Below are 17638 nucleotides of genomic sequence, written 5' to 3' on the forward strand. Positions count from 1 at the left end.
GAACTGCACACAATGCTCCAAGTGTGGTCTAACAAATGTATTGTATAAAATGAATATAATTTGCATGGATTTATACTTAATATGTTTGGCTATATATCCCAGAATTCTGCTGGCCTTTTATTACTACTACAGCACAGTGCCTAGAACCTTAAAGGCGTTTATCAACCATTACTCCCAAATCTTTTTCAAATAGAGCACATTCCAATTTAGTTTAATCCAAATGTCCTCACTTGGCATGTGCTGGTCAATTTCTGGAATTTCTGGCACATTAAAACTTTAATTTTCATTGAGAGCTACACACCCACCTCTCCTACTGGATCTGTTCTTCCTAATGAGTTTGTACCCCTCTATATGATATTCATACCCATCCTCCTCCCCAAGCCATGTCTCTGTATTCCCAAATATGTCACAGCCCCCACTATTCATAGCAGCCTCAAGTTACAAAAATGTATTTTTTATACTTCTAGCATTTAACCGGAGACATTTCAGATTATAACTTCTACGCATCCTCTCCCCTTCCTTCACCTCCCACTGTCCCAAGCCACCTGTACTAAAATTTTGCTTTAAAAAGATTTAATTGGTGTTCACACTATTATAGGAAGCCTTGACAGCTTCATTCTGGGCAGTCTGCACCCCCTACCCTTTTCAATCTCTGACCAACGAAAGTCACAAGCGAAAATGTCAAATCTAAACATGAAGGCCAGCAACCAAACAAATAGCGAATATTACAGACATGGACAGGTTACAGTCACAAAGGAAATTAATGAAGGAAAATGCCAAATCACAGCTTGTTTCTCCCAGAAAAACCAAAAGACAGATGAATTTTCCAAAAAGCCAGGGATGAAAAAGTAAAAATGTAAGACAAAAATGTAAGACCCTGGGCACACCAAACAGTAGGCCCAGATGCAAGGTTCAAATTCCTCAGATGGTAACAGCAGACAAGCAACCTTGGAATGTCCACAGATGTTCACTATATTATATCAAAAGATTCATCGTCTCATGGTCTTCATAATGAGTATGTTTGGAGGTAATGAAGCTCAGCTAAAACAAAAACATGGAAGTTAACTCCTATTTCTAACAGAGGTGAAATCTGTAGACAAATAACTGTCAAAGAGCAATGCCACCAAATACTAAGTTTACATACATTGTTACATTGTTAGTATTTGGTGGCATTGCCCTTTAATTGCTTAACTTGCATCAAATGCTTGGGGTAGCCTTCCACAAGCTTCTCACAATACTTTGTTGGATTTTTGCCCATTCCTCCTGACAGAGCTGGTGCAAGTCAGTAGGGTTTGTGGGCCTCCTTGCTCAGATATGCTTTTTCAGTTCAGTCCACAAATTTTCTATGGGATTCATTACATTACATTACATTTACTTGGCAGACGCTTTTATCCAAAGCGACGTACAAAAAGTGCATTTCATGGTCATAGACAACTGCTGAACACAGGTTCAGTAAGGTACAATACTTATTTTGTACAGCTATTTCTAGCCAAGAACACAGTTCACAGTGAACACTATTCTGACCTAACCTCTGCAAAGCCAACTAGGAAGAAGAATAAGCTACAGTATTAGGACAAATACAAATTACCAAAAAAAGTGCTGGGATGGGGCACCATGTAACAAGTGTCATGAAAGGGGGGGGGGGGGTTCAGGTCATGGCTTTGTGATGGCTACTCCAATACTTTACTTTGTTGTCTTTAAGCCATTTTGTTACAACTTTGAAGGTATGCTTAAGTTCATTGTCCTGCTGGAAGACCCAGTTGTGACCAAGTTTTAACTTTCTAGCTGATGTTTTGAGGTGTTGCTTCAGTATTTCTAGATAAACCGCCTTCCTCATGATGCCATCTATTTTCTGAAGTGCACCAGTCCCTTTTCCAGCAAAACACCCCCACAACATGATGCTGCCACCCCCTTGCTTCACAGTTAGGATGGAGTTCTTCGGATTAAAAGCCTCACCCGTTGTCCTCCATACATAGCGCTGATCATTATGGCCAAACAGTAAAATTTTTGTTTCATCTGACCTGAGAACACTCCAAAAGGCTAGGTCTTCATCCTGGTGATCACCTGCAAAGTTCATTCTGACTTTTTTATGCCGGTCTTAGTATAGGAGCTTCTTCCTTGCGCGACAGCCTTTCAGGCCATGGCGATGTAGGATTCTCTTAATGGTGGATGTAGATGCTTTGGTACCTGATGCCTCCAACTCCTTCACCAGTACCTTAGTTGTTGTCTTGGCGTTCAGTTGAACCTTTCAGACCACAGTTCGTTCAGCCCAGGGAGTTAATTTGTGCCTCCTTCCTTAACGATGCTGTGTCTGTGTGGTTCCAAGATTTTTATATTTGCATACAATTGTTCATACAGATACTCGTGGTACCTTCAGTTGTTTGGAAATTGCTCCAAAGGAGGAACCGGACTTTTGGAGGTCCACAATTTTTTTTCTGAGGTCTTTGCTGAGTTGCTTGGATTTTCCCATGGTATCAAGGGCAAAAAAGGCAATGGCTTTAAAGGTAGGCCCTTACATACAGCCACAGGTGCCAGTTAACTCCCAATTAACTCCTAATTACGACAATTGGCCGATCAAAAGCTTCTAAAAAGTAATTACATCAATTTCAGGAGTCTTCCAGAGTGTTTAAAGAGACAGTCAACTTGGTGTATGTAAACTTTTGACCCACTGGAATTCTGATATAGTGAAATAAAGCTGAAATAAATCTGTCTCTAATTGATTGTTTTAAAATGACCTCTGATGTGAACAAAGTAGATGCCCTAATTGACTTGCCAAAATAAATATATTGCAACATGAAATGTGCGGACCTGGGTGTAAAATTGCAAAGTATCCCTTTAAGAAACGGTTGTGGATTATGGCTGTCCTTGTGTGAATTTGTGTAGTCTGATGAACGTGTACCATTTAGCACTTTCACTTTGCTATACAAAAGTTTACATACACCTAGGCTAAAGATATTCAAACTCAGTTTTTCACAACTTGGCAACCCCAAAATCTTGCTCTGCCTCCAAATCAAACCAGTCTACATCCAGGACTGCCTACGCTGTATGTTTGTTTGCATGTATGTATGTGTACGCATACTTCTCACAGTCTACATTTATGTGAATTACCATTCTCACTTTCTCATAACAAACACTTTGCAAAAAGAAATTATATTTCATAAAAAACACGTTTTCAACGTACAAAAATGCCAAGTTACTCACACATACAAAGCACTGTCTATAACTCATTCATTCAAACTTGTGAAATCTAGGCATGTCATTAAAAGTATTGATATCAAAATAACGCCAAATTACTGTACTACAAACAATATAGGCTATCTTGCCTCACCAAAATCAAAGAAGCTGTATTCCAAAGCAATGCTACCCAATGTTTCCTAAATTGTTTCAAGTCACTTGGCCTGGTATTTTTTAATCTTACCATTTTACAATGTCATTCAAACTTTGTGTCACATCAAAGTGTTAAATGCCTCTAATTGCCTTATGCAATACATTTAAATTAATGTACAAAAGTGCTGGTGAATACCTACAGGAAGCATATTCCTCCAGAAAACATGTTTATAGTTGGTTGTCAACTTGATTTTACTAAATGTACAAGTTCTTGTACATTTGCTACTTACAATAAATACTGGGAACATATTTATTGTACATAGAATACTTCATTATCCCCATGGCGACATTTCCCTCGCATCGTGTTACATTCACATTTACGAACAGACATTTACACCAAGAAACATACAATCATTCACGCAACAGAAAGGCTGGGCAGCTAAATGCATACATACCGATACAAATTGGACATATTAAGGCCTATTCAATCAATCTTGCCTCTTACAAACCCATCCACACATATGTTTGGCCTGTCCATGTACCGTATGCTTATACACACAGGGCCAAGTGACTAGAAACAATTTAGGAAACATTGCTTTGGAATACAGCTTCTTTAATTTCAGTGAGGCAAGATAGCCTATATAGTTTGTAGTACAGTAACTTGCCATCATTTTGATATCAATACTTTTAATGGCAGGCTGAGATTTTGCCAATTTGAATGAATGAGTTATAGACAGTGCTTTGTATGTGTGAGTAACTTGGCATTTTTGTACGTTAATAATGTTTTTTATGAGATATATATATACACCGTATACCGGAGTTTGCATGTTCTTCCTGTGTCCGCGTGGGTTTCCTTCGGGTACTCCAGTTTCATCCCACAGCCCAAAGACATGCAGGAAGGCTTATTGGAGACTCTAAATTTTCCATAGAATATATATATATATATAGAATATTAGAATATCCTTCCATTTATATAGCACTTTTCCGAATGCTCAAATTGCTTTACAGTGAAGGGGAACTCACCTCACCCACCACCAATGTGTAGCACCCACCTGGGTGATGCACGGCAGCCATTTTTGCGCCAGAAAGCTCACCACACAATAACGAAGGTGGAGAGGGAGAGAACATTTATTTAGCCAATTAAATCTGGGGATGGTTTTGGTGGCAAGTTTGCGAGAGCCAGATCTGGGATTTAGCCAGGACACCGGGGAACCCCCTACTCTTAGCGATAAGTGTCATGGGATCTTTAATGACCACAGTGAGTCAGGACCGTGAGACAACATCTCCTACAGCACAGTGTCCCCGTCACTGCACTGGGGCCATGTCTGGATTATGGACCGGGCCAGTGGGGCCAGTGCCCCGGGGCCTTGGGGTGCCAGGGGGCCTCCAAGCCTCAGGCCGTGCGCGGTGCGTGGCCCAAGACTTCCGAAAGAAGCTGAACGCCAGGGCCCTCAGTGCACACAGCGCAAGCTGACCACTAGGCCCCTGGGTGCTTATAGCATGAGCTAAACACTAGGGCCCCCCAGACTCCTCAGCGCTTACAATGTAAGGGTCCCTGGGCCCCTTGGTGTTTAAAATGTGAGCTCACCACTAGGGCCCCCCTGACCCCTCAGTGCTTACAATGTGAGGGCCCCCAGACCCCTCAGTGCTTACAATGTGAGGGCCCCCAGACCCCTTGGTGTTTAAAACGTGAGCTGACCACTACTGCCCCCCAGACCCCTCGCTGCTTACAATGTGAGGGCCCCTGGGCCCCTCAGCGCTTACAGTGTGAGGGCCCCTGGGCCCTTCAGCGCTTACAGTGTGAGGGCCTCCAGGCTCCTTGGCGTTTAAAGAGTGAGCTGACCACTAGGGCCCCTAGGCCCCTGGGGCTTAAAGCATGATCTGACCACCAGGGCCCCATGTGCCCCTTGGCATCTAAAGTGTGAGGGCCCCCGGGCCCCACAGCGCTTACAATGTGAGGCCCCTCGGTGCTTAAAGCGTGAGCTGATCACTAGGGCCCCCAGGCCCATGGGTGCTTACAGCGTGAGTTGACCACTAGGGCCCCCAGGCCCCTCGGTGCATACATCTAGTGCAACACCTGGGCCCCTTGGTACATACGGTGCATGCTTAAAACGAGAGCCTCTCGGAGAGTACAGTACTGTACAACTCAGCCATTGGTTGGCACGCTACAATATGCTGTGGCATGATACAATATTCACCAACAAGTCAGTTCATTCTGCATAACAGGACAGTTTGAAGGGCATCGTATTATGGCAAGCCGTTTGTTATTTGACTTACCGTAACTAGCTATCCCTTTATTTTAGCTAGCTGCCCATTTTCCCTAGGTAGCTGCCCATATGATTAAGCTTGTTAACAGAAATTAGATAGCTCATAGGCGTAGATTTTGGGGGGGACGCAGAGGATACGTCCCCCTCAATATTTAGAACACGTGCATTTGTCCCCCCCAATAAAAACATGAAAGAAGCATTTCCACCATAAATTGATGCAGAAAAGGAACACATTGGCGCATAAAAATTCACCAGAATGCAGGAAATTAAGTGTTTGACGCTCAAAATCTCCAGGTGGAGGACCCCCAGACCCCCCGCTTAATGCGTCCCCCTAATGTTCAAACAAAACCTATGCCACTGAGTTAGCTAGCTGCCATTTTTGCCAGCTAGCTGCCCTTACAACCAAATTAGGTGCACTAAAAAGCCAGCTAGTTCACTAACTATCGGCCTAAAACTTAGCTGTCTAACTAGTTAGGTGGCACACAACTTAACTAGTTAGTTAGGTGGCATTTGTTCACGGGTCATCTGTGTGAAAGGGGTATAAGATAAATGGGTAGCTAGCTACAGTGGGTTGAATAAATGTTGAAACAGCATGCCAGTCATGATGCTTAAGTGAAAGCTACTAGCTAGCTAACTATTAGTGCTATTAGTTCAAAACTATTATTTGTTCAAAACATGGGATGCTGTGGCCGTGGGTATAAAAACCTCATTGAGAGCTTATTAGCTAGCCCAAATGAACAAGTATGCTAAATGCACATTGTGGTGTTGTTACACATTAGCACACTGTTTAGTGGTTATCATTTAATATTGTTGTTGGGGGCGGGGCGGGGGGCCTCCAAAAGACATGTGCTCAGGGGCCTCACGGAACCATGATCCAGCCCTGACTGGGGCATTGGGGTTTATTTGACCAGAGGGAAGATTGCCCCCTGCTGGCCCACCAACACCACTTCCAGCAGCAACTCAGTATTCCCTGGTGGTCTCCCATCCAAGTACTAACCAAGCCCACACCTGATTATCTTCAGACATTCGGCAGGAGCAGAGTGCATGTGTTGTTGCTGCTGTTTTTGTTATAATTATGATTACTGTTATTAAACCTAATTAAATCACTGTAGTCATTATAAAAATAGCATGTCAGAAGATAGGGCAACGGGGACAGCAGCTGCTCTTGTCACGTGAGTGACATGACACTAATATTAACACGTTGACGTGACACTTACGCACAAGTCTGTGTGTGTATGTGTGTGTGTGTGCATGTGTGAGAGATTAAGATTTCATACAATGTCATGATGTAGTGTGCCGATGTCAGGGGGATTTTTCTTGGCTTGAGCCCCTGCCCCTCAAAATGTCTGTGCATGCTGCTGAGTACTACCACTTAACAAATGTTAATTCATATTATGGGTTAGTGAGAAGCTACTCTATATTACGTGGTTAGTTAATTTAATTGTCACATGTCGTGACTACCCTGGTAGGGGCAGAAGAGCTGGACACAGGGAGATGCGTAAATTCTGGTCGGTATGTGCTCTCTCTCGCCGTCGTGGGGGATCCCCAGTCTTCGACGCCTACTGTGTAAAGAAGCACACTTTTAAATCCTGGACTGATTCATAACATAATACAGGTGTGTGCTTATTTAACCAGTAGGTGTGGTCCTCTAATTGCCCTGAATTCCTTACGCAAACCGAGCCCTGCCACATTAATCAGTCTCATTAAGTGAAGTTTAATTTATATAAAACAATAAGGTCAGGGAATTTGCTATTCCAGACCAATATGCGCATTAACAACAAAAATTTTTTTTTTTTAAACAACAAACAGCAGTAAAATGACTTAATCAGGCAATACAAGTTTTATGCTATCCTATGGTTAGATGTCAGCATTAAATAAAATGCCTTTCAATACTTAACAAAAATAAAAAGGGAGGCCAGTCTTTAATTCTGTTAGGTGATGCATCAGCTCGTCGGCTAGTCCAAGGTCCTTGGCAGGCGTGCAGGGACTCCTGGGAAACCTCTTTGAAGTGGGGGTTGCGATAGGTTCCAGTCAAGCTGACTTGGGATGTTCACAAATCTTCCACTTGGGTCTGGCGGAAAGGCAGGTACGGAGGAAAAGTATGTTGATACTTGTTCCTCAAAACATTGTGGATGGTAGCACGCCAACTCTGTCTTGTTAGTCAGGCAAGGTTCTTTGGGGCGTGCAGCGAAGTGTCGGTTTCCTTTGTGGTGTCTGGTCAGGTAGGCAAGTATCTTAACCCTCAGAGCCCCTCAGAACCCCCCTCAGAGCACCCAGATCTTAAGCTTTTTGGTGAGTTTTTATGCTGTGACAGACGGTGGGGAGAGGTGCGGGGATTGGTAGTGGAGGACAGGTACCTGGCAGCACGTTGGCTCCACCCCCGAACCACAGAAGGAGGTCCGGCAATAATCAGACGCACCGGTCGGTCATTACGCACTCAAGGCTCGGGGATAAAGCAAGAGCCGAAACATGAGGTAATGTAACATGACGCAAAGTACCGTGAGGGAAATGCGTTTGGTGAGGAGAGAGGGAGGGAGGGAGGGAGGGAGGGAGGGAGGGAGGGAGGGAGGGAGGGAGAGAGAGAGAGAGAGAGAGAGAGAGAGAGAGAGAGAGAGAGAGAGAGAGAGAGAGAGAGAGAGAGAGAGAGAGAGAGAGAGAGAGAGAGAGAGAGAGAGAGAGAGAGAGAGAGAGAGAGAGAGAGAGAGAGAGAGAGAGAGAGAGAGAGAGAGAGAGAGAGAGCATTGCGAATAACCGATTGAATTACTGTTGTGACCTGGACTGCCTGACTACCCGCTTGTGTATCGACTTGTTTTGTTTGAGAACTCGGCTTTGGATTTGGGCTTTGGATTTGGACTTTGGATTACGGACACGGAATACGGATACGGATGGGACTGGTTGCCTGATTTCCCCCCTTCTCCTTTGTGAGTTTCCCCCAATAAACTTTCCTTGTTTAATTATACTTTGTTTGTGTGTTTTAGTTATTCAACTTGTGACGTGGAAACCCCGCACCCCTGGTTCTGCTACAATGCTTAAAAAGTCACTGACGCAACGGAATCCCCGTTGTGTTTACTGGAATCTGGTTGGTGGATTATTTTTTGGCGCACAAATATTTGATTGGCTTGTGGTATTGGAGCAGTCAATAAATATGGATAGATAAACCATTGATTACTGCTTTAATGGTTAAGCCTGTTAAATCAGGTTCCCTATTTCCAAAAAGGGGGTGTTTCTTGCCCTAAGCTGATGCCATTTGATGAAGCAGAGAGTTTATTGCAAGGTCACAAGAGGAAGGCCTGAATCCACAGAATCACACAAGTCCTGTCCTTCGCTCCATGGTCATGGACTGCTTCAGCCCTTTTTTCCTCTGCCCATGCCTTGACGCTGTCTGGAACACCAGATCCATCATCCAGCTCCTCTAAACCACACTATTCTGAACTATGCCATTTGGTATATTCCGGTTAGCTTTCACCTCAGCTGTAACCTGCTTAACCCATTTTATTTGCTGTCTGGCCAGTGGAGGATGGGCTCCACCTCTATAGCCGGGTTCCTCTCGAGATTTCTTCCCACTGCGGAGTTTTTTCTCGCCGCCGTTTGAGGGCTTTCTCCCCACTGGGAGTATTTTTACTTTACGTACTTGCTATTTGGGGGTTCAAGCCTGGTGTTTGCTGTTTGCTCTTTTTGCTCTGTCTCTTGTCTTGCTACTCTGTAAAGTGTATTTGTGATAGTTCTCTGTAGAAAGCACGATACAAACAAAATAGAATTGAATTGAAGGGGACAGGCACTTAATTATACCTTGGTTGACCAGAAAAATCATGTGGTCAGGAAGCCAGAGGCCACAAACGTGTATATTTACACATCCTTACACCAAAATGAAGAAAACCTTGACTCAAAAACAGTCTTCAGAATGCAGGCAAGGATGTATCAGCCACTTGTCTTAATTGATGATGTAACTGCTGATAGCAGTAACAGAATGAATTCCAAATCGCCTACAAACTCATTGGATGAGGCTTCATCCTACAGCAAAACAATGACCCCAAACATACTACTAAAGCAACATGTTTTTCAGAGCAAAAAGCTGGACAGTTCTTCACAGATACATTCATATGATCTAAATCCAATTGAACAAGCATTTCATATGCTGAAGAGAAAACGTAAGTATGTGTGTCCATATTCTGAAGAGAAAACGCGTGTATGCTGAGGTTAAGGTGTGTGCAGGGTACCTGTATGTGTGCTCAGGTGAAGGTGTGTGTTCATTACCTGTATGTTGTGGGGCTCAGGTGTATGTGGTCTGGAACTCCATGACTCTCCATGCGGGACGCTGTGTTCACTGTGTCTCCAAATAGACAGTATCGTGGCATCTTCTCCCCCACGACCCCTGCCAGCACCGGCCCAGTGTGGAGACCAACCCTAATCTTTCACATGCAACATAGACATCCACTGAAATTTTATAAACATGATATAGACACCCACTTGAGTCATACACACACAACACAGGCTCCCAACCAAATCTTACACACAATATCGACACCAGCGCTTCCGCTAGGATTTTTTCCATCATTGTCACATAGGTTTCACGAGGGTTCTCAGGTTGCGGTGCAACTCAATGTTGCACCATGCACACATATGTATGCACACACGGCTGATTCTTAGAACTTTACTACAGCTGATTCACCAATGTTTGTACCAGCACTTTGTTCACACTTAATATAAAGCCATAAAGTCAGCCATCACTCGTATGTGTTCACCACTCAGTATGAATGAGTTGCTGTAATGAACAACACTGCAAGAGCTTCCCATTACGCTGCCTGAAACAACTAACAATGATGAAGATGTTACACCTATACATAAATTTCAGGGGATGAACCTTGTTCTTGTGAGAAGTGACATGTAACATTATCAGATCACAGAGCCATCTGGTGCATAAACCAGCAAAAATACAGAAACTGACAAGTCAACTTATAACATTTAAAACTCAGCTAGCTAGCTAGCTAGTTAATATTTAACATTACAAATCTATAAATGTCGTTGTTATGATCAACATAGGTAACAACGATATTCAAAACTGAGATTGCTTGCTAGCTATGCTATAATTATGTTTTCATTTAGCTGAATATGAGCAACTGTCAGATAGTTACAGCAAAGAGGCTGTTGTTAGTCAGGTAGCTAACAATCCAGCTTAGTTCATCATGATGAACATCATGCTTAGTTAACTAGAAAACACATTATTTGCTTAACGGTGTTAATTACACCTCACAACCTTACAATTCACTCACGATAACATCTGCATTGTCGCTGGATTCTAAATCAGAACCACTGCATATCACCACATTGTAATGAGGTAAACAGTGTTTTTTGTCATGCTGCCATCACTGATAACACTGACACCTTAATATCACGGACAAGTAAAATGTATGTAAAAGTTGTGTAAGTCGCTTTGGATAAGTCACTTTCGATAAGAGCGTCTGCTAAATGCCTGTAATGTAATGTAAATGGTAACATGGGTCGTTCCCGCCAGCTAGTTGTTGCACAAACTGCAATGTTCACGTGGATACTTGTATTTAGCTATATTATAGAAGTCACAAGTTGTTTAATAGTTTGAAAAGTGCTGTGGCGGTCAGCAATAACATACGAGAGGGAGTGCTGTACTCAATTCAAGGTTATAATGGGTTCGCCGCCACCCTATGGCGGACACGCAATTCTACAGTGTGAAGAATGAATGAACAAACAAATCCATCGGTGCAAATATCTATACATATAGATTGAAAAGACAAATCTGTATGAACAAAAAGTATTCCTGTACAAGTTTATCACAAGTGCTCTTTTTTTCCAGAATTTAGCAAACATGTATATAACTTGGAACACCTAAAATATTTGGAAGGTTAGCAGTATTGACCTGATGAACATCCATTCAAATGTAAATGGTTTATTTTGGGCACATTAATATTCTGCATGAATGCTGTTCTTAGTGTTAATGGTATACCTGAATTGGTTGCCCAGTGATGGGGCTGGCCACCTCTCGGGCAGCAATGCGCATGCCCAGGGCAAAGTTAGCTACTCGCTCAGCATGGGTGCTCACCGGAACGGGCACCCCACCCACCACCATATAGGCATCTCCAATAGTCTCCACCTGCAGGAACAGACATTCACCTCAGCCTCCAGACACCAGGCAGAGCAGATCCTAATCCTTTCTATTTTCTGTTTTATTAGCCACCAGGGTTGAGGATTCAGGAACGTTAATTCAGTTTGTAGGGTGGTTTACAGAAGTGTGCCCCTTATCAGACCTCCAAAGGAAAGCAGACTGTGTTTACTGTGCAGACAGGGTGTCCACAGGTTTTGATAAAGAGATCTCAGTGCTCATTTGCAAAATTCCCCCTGGATCAGCATTATGTAAACCTTAGGTTCTCCATAATACAGCAGTGTAATCTAGTTTGGTATTGTTGGAAAGCTGATGTCATGAGGAATAAGTTGGTGCTTTGGTGGTGTGGTATAGTGGGTGCTGACTAAAGATCTTGATACCTATGGGTTAGTGCCCAGCCAGCTACAAAGGTTAACCCAGTGTAATAGGCTTACAGAGATAGCGCAAGCAAGATCACTGATGTACTGTTTTGTTATTATTGTGTCTTTACTTGATGACTTTGGGGTTTATATGGGGTATGGGTATATAAGGGAAAAAGTGGAATGGTTGGAGGAGACTCGTCAATACAACCTCTTGCGTGCCATTCGCGTATTGGCATTCCACTACACACACATTTTGCACCATTGTATATTGCCAACATTGAGCGTACTGTATCATAAATTGTATTCACTTTAGCCTGGCATTCCTCTTTGACTCTTACCACTGCACACCCAGAAGTTTTAAAGTCCTAACATACACATAGAACTCAGGATATCTGCACCCTGTACTCACTCGCCTATACACTTGTGCCACAACAGGTACACAATTGTATCTATGCATGCTACTCATGCCAGAGGCAGGTCTGCATCAACCAGCTAGATCCGCTAGAAACATAGATAATGTTTTAACTTTGCCTGTGAGCTAAAACATTATTTTGGAGTCATATAACCGAAATATGATTAAATTAATCCTGATATAGTACCATCGGGTAAGTCTACACGGCAAGTCTATAAAATACATTTATTGAATGAAATAGAATCATCCCCAACTTTGGAAGCTACGATTGTCAGAATGCTGCCATTTCATTTATTGAATCCTTAATAACTATTCTTGTGCATAAAACATCTAGACAGCTGTGTCAAAACATCTTTTGATTTTAACCAAACTTGATTTTAGCATGTCCCACTGGACACAAATGAAATGAACTTGAAACAATTTAGGAGACATTGGATTGCATTGCTTTGGAATACAGCTTCTTTCATTTCTGTGAGGCAAGCCTATATTGTTTGTAGTACAGTAACTTGTCGTCATTTTGATATCAATACTTTCAATGGCAGGCCTAGATTTAGCCAGTTTGAATGAATTACTTATAGACAGTGCTTTGTAAGTGTGAGTAACTTGGCATTTTTGTAAGTTTAAAACATGTTTTTAATGAGATAAAAACAACAGCACTGAGAGTAATAAGATTGAATATTGTAATATGCGTGATAAGGTTAAAAAAGAACAACTGGAAGCTAAGAGGCTCTGTGAAAGGTGACTTGCCCAAGATGTAAAAAGTAATCCTAAACCTGTCTTTCAATACTGTAGTAGAAAAACTAAAGGGAAGGAGGTTGTCCAGTGCATCAGGAAAGAAGGAGCATTGCTTTGTAAGAATAAAGATATTGCTGATGCCTTAAACAGGTATTTGGTTGAGAGTTTTACTAGAGAAGAGGTTACTAAAAGACTGGAAGGCATATTCAGTACCCAGAATGTCTTATTGAGATAAAGTATAAAGAAGTACTGGATAAATTACATAAACTAAAGACAAATAAGGCTGCAGGCCCTGAAGGCATATACCGAATGGTACTCAAAGAGTTAGGGGAAATCATTTTTAAACGACTGGCAGGTATATCTAGGCAGTCTTTAGAAAACTGGAGACATACATGAGGACTGGAAGCAAGGTAATATAATACCAATATCCAATATTCCTGATCCAGGAAACTACAGACCTGTCAGTTTAACTTGTATCACATGTAAAATACAGGAATCTATCATCAAAGACAAGTTAGAGGTGTTTCTTGAAAATAGCAACCTCCTAAAGTATAGCCAGTGTGGTTTTCGCAAGGGAAGGTCAATACCTTCTGGTATTCTTTGAAGGTAGCTACCAAGTGTTTTGACGATAACAAGGCTTATGATATTATATACTTAGCTTGCCAAAAAGCATTTGGGTACCATAAGGTACCACATGAGAGACTTGTTAGCAACATGAAGGCAGTAGGAATAGGAGTGATCTCTTTCAGGATAACAATGCCTTCATCCACAGGGCATGAGGGGGCACTGAATGATTTTATGAGTACAAAAATTATGTGGATCATATGCTTTGACCTTCGCAGTCACCAGATCTCAATCCAATTAAACACCTATGGGAGATTTTGGACCAAAGTGTTAAGACAGCGCCCTCCACCACCACCATCAAAACACCAAATGAGCAAATATCTTTTGAAAGAATGGTGTTCATCCCTCCAGTAGATTTCCAGAAACTTGCAGAATCTAAGCCAAGGCACATTGAAACTGTTCTGGGGGCTTGTGGTGCCCCAAAACCTAACTAAGACACTTTATTTTGGTTTTTCCTTTTATTTCTCATGTGCCTGCACTGTATGAATATATTAGGGGTGGAGGGAGGTGCCACTATTTGTATCTGTATTTCTTCAACAAACAAAATAATTTGTATTCAGATAAAAGTGGTGTAAACTGGAAGTGGTGGGGGTTTAACTTGGAAGTTAAAGGTATAAGGAAGTTGAAGGTATAAAATGCTATTATAATCACAGTCACTGCTATAGGCCTATTTCACATTTCCGGGTATGTAAACCGGATGTAGGGGTCTCTCATTTCTGGTTATCTTAACAGCCACCAAAACAATGGCAACGACGAAGAGCTTTTTTGTTTTGTAGCGTTCCCCAATTCGAAAAAGAATTTATTTTCCCTTCCACAGCTTTCCCACAGATGTACTCCAAAATAAGAAAAAAACTTGCTAGGTAGCATGACTGTCATAATGTTGCAAACTGACAAACTAACTCATTACGATAGCTAGCTAGTTAGCTACTGCTTTGTGAATAAGATTACACTCGATGATATTAAACTTTTCTCCTCACATATATTTGGGTCTAAATGTCTGAGTCCTCTGCCAACTCCTTTGTTTTTTTTAATTTTTTTTTTTTATCATTCATTGAGAACTAACGCAGTTTCAGTCATGTGGTACCTGTTACTCAAGAATGTCATAAAATCAGTTAGCTAGCTATATTTTATGTTATGATTAGCAAATTACGTTTTAGCCAGCTAGCTTGTTAGCAAGCACATATTTGCATATTCAATGTTGAAACTGCAGATGCACGTTTATTTTAGTTGTTAATTGTAATTAGAAAATGTATTGACGGACATCGTGACAAGCCTACTTAAGATATATCAGCTGATTTAAAAATGTGTGGGTAGTTTTTATCAGCGATGAAAACAAACAGCTCGGTAGTGAACTGGCATTACACAGGCAATTTGACAAGCAATATAAATCTTTATTAGAACAAGTACAGCACAAACAACATGTCACAAAATAGTAACTGTAGTACAAAACTCAGTTCAGAGATATTTCACTTCAGTATAACATAAGTAATTTTGTGGAGCCTAACCAGAGACTGTAAAAAATATGGACAAAGCTACTGTGACGTCACCCATTGACTCTCCGTGGGTCTCTAAAACACGTTTTGAAGCTCAATGGCGGGCGCGGCCATTTTCTCGATTTGGAGCCAAAACCATAGAGTTAAGCGGTCTTGTGATTTTTTACATTTTGATTGACAGTCCGGTGCGGAAAAGCCCCTCAACCTGAACGAGGCTAGCTGACTGTCTGTCGTTATGTTTTAAAATATATTATCAGATGTTTACGGAGTTTAATTTCCATCCGTGACTGTACTGTGTCATTGTAATCACGTTATATGTATGACATTAAAAATACAATTAGGCTATGTTCAGTTATCTTCAATGTATGTTTCTCAGCAAAACGAATATGCTTAGCTAGCATATCAGCTTGCCAGTGAGCTAGGTAGGCTGTCCGTGGTTAGCTCACGCGTTAGCAATATGAACCACAGGGGAAGAACATTGACTACACTGATGGTCAATCAATCGGAGATGTGTAGGCTACTGGTGATTTGACTAGGCAAATTTTCGTATAACTGTCTAATCTGCTGTTAACCGAGCAAGTTATCGTCGTAGGTTTTCGCCAGTCAGATAATGAGCCTGCTACTACTAGCTACTCCATCGCCGTTTGTGGTGTTCACTTGCTGGGTGACGCTAGCTGACCGATCGTTCGCAAATCACTTTCTACCGAACAAAAATTAACACTCAGCGGTGATTAACAAATCTACCAAGTATTTTAATAACTGATCTGCAGGCGTGTAAATATGACAACGCACTTTGTACGGCAAGTTTTCCACCTGGTGCATGAAGACAAAAATAATGTAGCCTACGTTGAATTTCTAATTATTATTAGGCTATTATTTTTTTCTTGTAAATAATCAAAACCAATGGAGAAAAGCCAATATACGCAAGGAGCACCCAGAACCGATTCGGAGAACCACTGTCTTAAATGCCTAGCTTGTCGGTCTCTTAAATGCTAAAAACATGTTCCTTTCTAAATGCCAAGATGGTTAATTTCGTTAAATTCTGTGTGTGTGATTTCATCGTGTGTTGTATATTCAGCAAATGAACCTTGAGACTCTTAATTCGCTTCGTGAAACTGAAAAAGTGTTTATCCCAAAATCGGGATTATAGTAGCTTTGTCACATGCGTGAAGCATGGCCCAGGTAGACATTTACGGAATGTACACGACTGACAAGCCGTCAAACACGTCTGACAGATTGAATGTTTGCAGTTTAGGGTTAGCTAGCTAGTCAAATGGCTTGGTAGCCGAAGTTGCGAACTGTTAGCATAGGCTACTGGACTACCAAATATAGCAAGCTGATTACGCTTTCTGCCAACTAATTATTTGGTTAAGTAGACTAAAGGAAATAGTAAAAATGACTCGGCTACCGAAAAACTTAAGAGGAGGATTATTTTATGGTCATTTAGTGCAGCTGTAAATAGCACACGCCATAATGAAATCACCACGAAATGGGATGCCTGCATTTTCAGACTTAGCACAGGCGGACCGTGGCCGGAGCTTAATGTCAAGGTCAAGAGGCGCCACCGCCCACCCCAGTGACCATAGACTGTAGCCCCTACTGTAGCTCAGTCCTCTGCAGCAATACGGAAGTGACGCAAGCTGTACCTCATTGGTCCAGAACAAATATTGGCACTGTGCCCAAATGACGCAATACATCATGAAATCGACCCATGGACAGTCATAAGACGAATAAAATACACCTATTATGACTATTTGTTCTTGTGAGAAAAAATTATTGACTTTGTATTTTGATCGCATTTGTACCGTAGACTTACATGGAAACCGGATATGAAAACACCTATACTGGAGCCATCCGTAGTGGCGCTAGTGAGCAACCAGGAACTACAACACCAGGAAATGAGCTTCAAAAACGAAGTCTGGTTTTGGCCGCTTGAGCCTAATTGTTGCATAACAACGGTCCAAGTTCAACTACCAACGACAGTTTTGCTTGACAGCGGTAAAATATGCCCAAACGGCTGCAGAAGAACATTTAAATTCCAGGTGATTAAATCGATAAAAATCAATAAATACAAAAGTAACCATGTATAGTCATTGTTGGTAACCCGTTGTATATAAGTGGAATAAACCCCTCCGGGCTGTCCCGGTTATTATAAAACAATGTAGGCTACTTCGGTGGTAGTATGGGGTTACAGAAGAAATCATAGGACAGATGGACCGACGACAACGTCGCATTTTCATATCGTGTTTCATATTCATTGTCATGTCTGTATAAAAATCATTTTT

At 41.8% G+C, this 17638-nt stretch overlaps 1 protein-coding gene across 2 annotated transcripts in view; it reads right to left on the minus strand.

The window, feature by feature from the left end:
• The window catches only part of gucy1b2 (guanylate cyclase 1, soluble, beta 2), a 112756-nt gene that overhangs the window by 15835 nt on the left and 79283 nt on the right, over positions 1-17638 (minus strand). The window contains exons 12-13 of one of the 2 annotated variants that reach the window (XM_035408230.1): positions 11572-11718; positions 9849-10003 (exon numbers count right to left, since the gene is read on the minus strand). In XM_035408230.1, coding sequence (XP_035264121.1) covers positions 9849-10003; positions 11572-11718 — 302 coding nt within the window. The remainder of the gene's footprint in view (positions 1-9848; positions 10004-11571; positions 11719-17638) is intronic. The other variant, XM_035408231.1, reaches the window with a different exon arrangement.

This window comes from Anguilla anguilla, chromosome 3 (assembly GCF_013347855.1).
Source record: "Anguilla anguilla isolate fAngAng1 chromosome 3, fAngAng1.pri, whole genome shotgun sequence".
Taxonomy (NCBI): domain Eukaryota; kingdom Metazoa; phylum Chordata; class Actinopteri; order Anguilliformes; family Anguillidae; genus Anguilla; species Anguilla anguilla.